General features: G+C 38.6%; 1 protein-coding gene across 10 annotated transcripts in view; it reads right to left on the bottom strand.

Annotated features, from left to right (window-relative positions):
* CARF (calcium responsive transcription factor) overlaps positions 1–7767 on the bottom strand; it is a 79358-nt gene that overhangs the window by 42964 nt on the left and 28627 nt on the right. For all 10 annotated transcript variants that reach the window (XR_827139.1, XR_827140.1, XM_010860998.1 and 7 more), the window contains one exon: positions 5125–5245. Coding sequence is in view for 8 of the 10 variants with exons in the window: in XM_010860998.1 (XP_010859300.1) it covers positions 5125–5245 (121 nt within the window). In the remaining 2 variants the exon portion in view is untranslated. The remainder of the gene's footprint in view (positions 1–5124; positions 5246–7767) is intronic.

Here is a 7767-nt window from a genome sequence, read left to right as displayed (position 1 = left end):
GACACTGTTTCCACTGTTTCCCCATCTATTTCCCATGAAGTGATGGGACCGGATGCCATGATCTTCGTTTTCTGAATGTTGAGCTTTAAGCCAACTTTTTCACTCTCCACTTTCACTTTCATCAAGAGGCTTTTAATTTTTAGTTTCTCTTCACTTTCTGCCATAAGGGTGGTGTCATCTGCATATTCAAGGTTATTGATATTTCTCCCGGCAGTCTTTGTACAGGTTGTGCTTCATGCAACCTGGCATTTCTCATGAAATAATCTGCATGTAAGTTAAATATATACAACCTTGACGTACTCCTTTACCGATTTGAAACCAGTCTGTTGTTCCATGTCCAGTTCTATCTGTTGCTTCTTCACCTGCATACAGATTTCTCAGGAGTCAGGTCAGGTGGTCTGTTATGCCCATCTCTTCAAGAATTTTTCAGTTTGTTGTGATCCAAACAGTCAAAGGCTTTGGCATACTCAATAAAGCAGAAGTACATGTTTTTCAGGAACTCTCACTTTTTCAATGATCCAATGGGTGTTGACAACTTGACTCTGGTTCCTCCACCTTATCTAAATCCAGTTTGAACATCTGGAAGTTCACGGTTCATGTACCATTGAAACCTGGCTTGGAGAGCTTTGAGCATTACTTTGCTAGCGTGTGAGATGGGTGCAATTGTGCGGTAGTTTGAGCATTCTTTGGCATTGCCTTTCTTTGGGATTAGAATGAAAACTGACCTTTTGCAGGCCTGTGGCCGCTGCTAAGTTTTCCAAATTTGCTGGCATATTGAGTGCAGCATTTTCACAGCATCATTTTTTAGGATTTGAAATAGCTCAATGGGAATTCCATCAACTCCACTAGCTTTGTTCATAGTGATGCTTTCTAAGGCCCACTTGACTTCACATTCCAGCATGTGTGGCTCTAGGTGAGTGATCACACCATTGTGATTTTCTGGGTCGTGAAGAAATTTTTTGTATAGTTTTCTGTGTATTCTTGCCACGTCTGCTTAGTTTCTTCTGCTTCGGTTAGGTCCATACCATTCCTGTCCTTTATTGTGCACATCTTTGCATGAAAAGTTCCTTTGGTATCTCTATTTTTTTTTCTTTTTTGAAAAGATCTCTAGTCTTTCCCATTCTATTGTTTTCCTCTATTTCTTTGCATTGATCAGTGAGGAAGACTTTCTTATCTCTCCTCGCTATTCTGTGGAACTCTGCATTCAAATGGGTATATCTCTCCTTTCCTGCTTTGCCTTTTACTTCTCTTCTTTTCTCAGCGATTTGTAAGGCCTCGTCAGACAACCATTTCACCTTTTTGCATTTCTTTTTCTTGGGGATGGTTTGATCACTGCCTCCTGTACAATGTCATGAACCTCTGTCCATAGTTCTTCAGGGACTCTGTCTATCAGATCTAATCCCTGGAATCTATTTGTCACTTCCACTGTATAATTTTAAGGGATTTGATTTAGGTTATACCTGAATGGTCTAGTGGTTTTCCCTACTTTCTTCAACTTAAGTCTGAATTTGGCAATAAGGAGTTCATGATCTGAGCCACAGTCAGATCCCGGTCTTGTTTTTGCTGACTGTATGGAACTTCTCCATCTTTGGCTGCGAAGAATATAATCAGTCTGATTTCGGTGTTGACCATCTGGTGATGTCCATGTGTAGAGTCTTCTCTTGTGTTGTTGGAAGAGGCTGTTTGCTATGACCGGTGCATTCTCTTAGAAGAACTCTATTAGCCTTTGCCCTGCTTCATTCTGTACTCCAAGGCCAAATCTGCCTGTTACTCCAGGTGTTTCTTGACTTCATACTTTTGCATTCCAGTCCCCGATAATGAAAAGGAGATCATTTTGGGGTGTTAGTTCTACAAGGTGTTGTAAGTCTTCATAGAACAATTCCCTTGAGCATCTGTAGCATTATTGGTCAGGGCATAAACTTGGATTGCTGTGATATTGAATGGCTTGCCTTAGAAACAAACAGAGATCATTCTGTCATTTTTGCGATTGCATCTAATAACTGCATTTTGGACTCTGGCTTACTATGATGGCTACTCTATTTCTTCTAAGGGATTCTTGCCCACCGTAGTAAATATATTGGTCATCTGAGTTAAATTCACCCATTCCAGTCCATTTTAGTTCACTGATTACTAAAGTGTCGATGTTCACTCTTGCCATCTCCTGTTTGACCACTTCCAATTTGCCTTAACTCATGGTCAGTTTTCATTCCAATCCCAAAGAAAGGCAATGCAAAGAATACTCAAACTACTGCATAATTGCCCTCATCACACACGTTAGCAAATTAATGCTCAAAATTCTATAAGCCAGGCTTCAATGGTACGTGAACTGTGAACTTTCAGATGTTTAAGCTGGATTTAGAAAAGGCAGAGGAACCAGACACCAAATTGCCAACATCCGCTGGATCATGGAAAAAGCAAGAGAGTTCCAGAAAAACATCTATTTCTGCTTTATTGACTATGTCAAAGTCTTTGACTGTGTGGATCACAACAAACTGTGGAAACTTCTTGAAGAGACGGGAATACCAGACCACCTGACCTGACTCCTGAGAAATCTGTATGCAGGTCAAGAAGCAACAGAGAAAACTGGACATGGAACAAGAGACTGGCTCCAAATCGGGAAAGGAGTATGTCAAGCCTGTATATTGTCACCCTGCTTATTTACCTTATATGCAGAGTACATCATGAGAAATGCAGGACTGGATAAAGCACAACCTGGAACAAAGACTGCAGGGAGAAATATCAATAACCTCAGATATGCAGATGACACCACCATTATGACAAAAAGTGAAGAAGAATTAAAGAGACTCTTGATGAAAGTGAAAGAGGAGAGTGAAAAGTTGGCTTAAAACTAAACATTCAGAAAAGTAAGATGATGGCATCTGGTCCCAGCACTTCATGGCAGATAGATGGGGAAACAGTAGAAACAGTGAAAGACTTTATTTTTTTGGACTCCAAAATCACTGCAGATGGTGACTGCAGCCATGAAATTAAAAGAAGCTTGTCCTTTGGAAGAAAAGTTGTGACCAACCTAGATAGCATATTAAAAAGCAGAGACATTACTTTGCCAACAAAGGTCTGTCTAGTCAAAGCTATGGTTTTTCCAGTAGTCATGTATGCATGTGAGAGTTGGATTATAAAGAAAGCTGAGTGCTGAAGAATTGATGCTTTTGAACTGTGGTATTCGAGAATACTGTTCAGAGTCCCCTGGACAGCAAGGAGATCCAACCAGTCCATCCTAAAGGAAGTCAGTCCTGGATGTTTTTTGGAAGGACTGATGCTGAAGCAGAAACTCCAATACTTTGGGCACCTGATGTAAAAAACTGACTCATTTGAAAAACCCTGATGCTGGGAAAGATTGAAAGTGGGATGAGAAGGGTACGACAGAGGATGAGATGGTTGGATGTCATCACCAACTCAATGGACATGAGTTTGAGTAAACTCTGGGAGTTGGTGATGGACAGGAAGGCCTGGCGTGCTGCTGTCCATGGGATGGCAAAGAATCGGATACGACTGAGCGACTGAACTGAACTGATGGACCTAACATTCCAGGTTCCCATGCAATATTGCTCTTTACAGCATCAGACTTTACTTCCATCACCAGTCACATCCACAACTGGGTGTTGTTTTTGCTTTGCCTCTGTCACTTCATTCTTTCTGGTACACATTAGATACTCAAAAAGTACTTTTAGAATGATTGAGAATAAAATAATTTCTTCACATATAGTGACTTTTTCCCAAGTTATGTCTAAAGTTCTAAACTGCTTATACTTCAAAGCAATTGTTTAATGGTCATGTTTAACAGTCAGGTTTTAACACTGTCTAAAGTTAACATTATCAGATGAAAGCTTAACTGGCTTTAAAAACTATTTGAGAATGCTGAGATTGTGATATGACATGTATTGCTAAAATAAGGATTTCAAAGCTCAACTAAATTTAACATTTACGTGTTACTTTTAAATTTTATCTTATGATTTAAAACACTATAAATGTGTGAAACAGAATATTATTACTGAAAGACATTATAAAAGTCTTTCATTGGTGTACATTTTTCATCCTCAGTCAAAGCAATGACTACTCAGTAGTCCTATTCTACCTAAAACTGACTATGTTGGTCTTATATATTGCTGCTGTGAATATAATTGGTAAAATCACTACCAAGCAACTCTCCAACTCTCCAACAACTGCCAGCATTTAAAAAGAACACAATACTTGCCCTAACAATCTAATTTCAAGGAATTTATTCCATTAATATAGAAATAGCTACAGTGTTATTAGCTGCAGCTTCATAAATAATAATGAAGAATACTTCTCAGTGCCTACAGTTCATTGTTGGAGGGCTAAGTAAACGATAATTCATCTACAAGTGGAATATTATATGGCTATTAAAATGGAACCAGGAAACTAATATAATGTTATATGTCAATTATATTTCAATTTTTAAAATCAATTGATCAGTTAATAAAAAGAAGGAATCAGCTCATTTATACACAGCCATGGTGCCAGCTTTGAGACATATTGAGAATGAATAAAAAAACACAGAGTAAAACACCATGGTGCTACAATATAATGAGGGAACTATAATTAATATCCTGTGATAAACTACAGTGGAAAAGAAAATGAAAACAAGTAATTACATATATAACTGAATCACTGTGTTGTATAGCAGAAACTAACACATTATAAATCAATTATACCTAAATTTAAAACAATTTTTAAGTGTATATAGTAGTATATGTCTCTACAATCACACCAGTATGAAACAATAGTTTTGAGCAAATAACCACATTAGGCATTCAGAATGGAAATATATCCATGTGAATTTATAGAAGAAAAGAAGGTATGCTACTACCAAAATTTAAGGAAAGAAAATATTAGTGATCTTCAACATTTATGAGGGAAAAGTGAGAGATATATATAATAGGCATATATACAGAATATCTTTGAAAAGTTACTCAAGACACTGGTAAGAGTTGTTGCCTTCAAGTGGGACATGCAGGGTAAGAGGAAACAGATTTCACTGTATAGTTTCCGGCACAGCTTAAACATAATAAAAACATGCACATGTGCATATTAACTATTCAAATATAAGTACTTAATAAAAAATAAAAGAAATATGAAGCTTACCGGGCTGGACAAGTGGCTTTGTAGAGCTGACAAGACCTATTTTCCAGCTCTCCAATTTTTTTTAACTGGAAACCTTTTCTCCTTGGCCCATATTGACACTCCATTACGACAGCTCTACTCCCTGTGGGCCAAAACCAACTATTGATATTAATTCAAGTATTCATCTGCTCTGGGTGCTAGATTAAAAACTACTTGGTAGTAGCAGTGACAAAATCTATACTTCCAATTACACAATCTTAAGGAAAGAAAATATCAGTCCTACTGAGATATACAAACCCATAAATATAAAAGTTTATTATAATATTTACCAATCGTATCAAATTATGTAAGGAAATCAGCAAACACCACATCCACTGAATGTCAACTGATATTTACATACACATAATTTTAATAATAAAATTACTTTGTAAGTAAAAATTAGCAAATGCTACATTTGTTAACAAATATGAAAGTCTTTTATATTTTTATTTCCTTTTATAATTGATTTCCTTATTTCTATTTGAGCTGTTCAAATCATGTGATTACCAACCTCTAAGATGACCCTCAATGATCCTGGCTCCTGGTACTCATGTCCTTGGTAATTCCATCCCTGTGGGCATGAGCTATACTTACTTCTAATGACTATGGTAGAAGTCATCAGTCAGTTCAGTCGATCAGTCATGCTCAAATCTTTGTGACCCCATGGACTGCAGCATACCAGGCTTCCCTGTCCTTCATCAACTCCCAGAGCTTGCTCAAACTGAAGTCCATCAAGTCGGTGATGCCATCCAACCATCTCATCCCCTGTCATCCCCTTCTCCTTCCACCTTCAATCTTTCCCAGCATCAGGGTCTTTTCCAATGAATTAGTTCTTTGCATCAGGTGGCCAAAGTATTAAGAGTTTCAGCTTCAGCATCAGTCCTTTCAATCAATATTCAGGACTGATTTCCTTTAGGATGGACAGGTTTTATCTACTTGTACCCCAAGGGACTCTCAAGAGTTTTCTCCAACATCACGGTTGAAAAGCATCAATTCTTCAGTGCTCAGGACAGTGCAGTTCAGTTTAGTCACTCAGTCATGTCTGACTCTTTCCAACCCCATGACTGCAGCACGCCAGGCCTCCCGGTTCATCACCAACTCCTGGAATTTACTTAAACTCATGTCCATTGAGTTGGTGATGCCATCCAACCATCTCATCCTCTGTCATCCGCTTCTCCTCTCACTTTCAATCTTTCCCAGCCTCAGGGTCTTTTCAAATGAGTCAGTTCTTTGCATCAGGTGGCCAAAGTATTGGAGTTTCAGCTTCAACATCAGTTCTTCCAATGAATATGCAGGACTGACTTCCTTTAGGATGGACTGGTTGGATCTCCTTGCAGTCCAAGGGACTCTCAAGTCTTCTCCAACACCACAGTTCAAAAGCTCAATTCTTTGGTGCTCAGCTTTCTTTAGAGTCCAACTATCACATCCATATGTGACTCCTGGAAAAACCATAGCTTTGACTAGACAGACCTTTGTAGGCAAAGTAATGTCTCTGCTTTTTAATATGCTATCTAGGTTGGTCACAACTTTTCTTCCAAGGAGCAAGCGTCTTTTAATTTCATGGCTGCAGTCACCATGTGCAGTAATATTGAGCCCCCCAAAATAAAGTCTCTCACTGTTTCCACTGTTTCCCCATCTATTTGCCATGAAGTGCTGGGACCAGATGCCATGATCTTACTTTTCTGAATAATGAGTTTTAAGCCAGCCTTTACACTCTCCTCTTTCACTTTCATTAAGAGGCTCTTTAGCTCTTCTCCCCTTTCTGCCATAAGGGTATTGTCATCTGCATATCTGAGGCTATTGATATTTCTCCCAACAATCTTGATTCCAGTTTGTGCTTCATCCAGTCCAACATTTCTCATTATGTACTCTGCATTTAAGTTTAATAAGCAGGGTGACAATATAACAGCCTCGACGTACTCCTTTCCCGATTTGGAACCAGTCTGTTGTTGAATGTTCACTTCTAACTGTTGCTTCTTAACCTGCATACAGATTTCTCAGGAGACAGGTCAGATGGTCTGGTATCCCATCTCTTCAAGAAGTTTCCACAGTTTGTTGTGATCCACATAGTCAAAGGCTTTGGCATAGTCAATAAAGCAGAAGTACATGTTTTTCTGAAACTCTCGCTTTTTCAATAATACAATGGATGCTAGCAATTTGATCTCTAGTTCTTCTGCCTTTTGTAAATCAAGCTTGAACATCTGGAAGTTCATGGTAAATGTACTGTTGAAGCCTGGCTTGGAGAATTTTGAGCATTACTTTGCTAGCCTTTGAGATGGGTACAACTGTGCGATAGTTTGAGTATTCTTTGGCATTGCCTTTCTTTGGGATTGGAATGAAAACTGACCTTTTCCAGTCCTGCTGAGTTTTCCAAAATTGCTGGCATGTTGAGTGCAGCATTTTCACAGCATCATCTTTTAGGATTTGAAATAGCTTAACGGAAATTCCATCACCTCTACTAGCTTTGTTTGTAGTGATGCTTCCTAAGGCCCACTAGACTTCTCATTCTAGGATGTCTGGCTCTAGGTGGGTGATCACACCATCGTGATTATCTGGGTCGTGAAGATCTGTTTTGTACAGTTCTTCTGTGTATTCTTGCCATTTCTTAATATCTTCTGCTTCTGT

Source organism: Bison bison, unplaced genomic scaffold, assembly GCF_000754665.1.
Source record: "Bison bison bison isolate TAMUID 2011002044 unplaced genomic scaffold, Bison_UMD1.0 scf7180017864471, whole genome shotgun sequence".
In the NCBI taxonomy this organism is placed as follows: domain Eukaryota; kingdom Metazoa; phylum Chordata; class Mammalia; order Artiodactyla; family Bovidae; genus Bison; species Bison bison.
The sequence above is the reverse complement of the archived record's forward strand: the minus strand, read 5'-3'. Positions and strand labels throughout refer to the sequence as shown.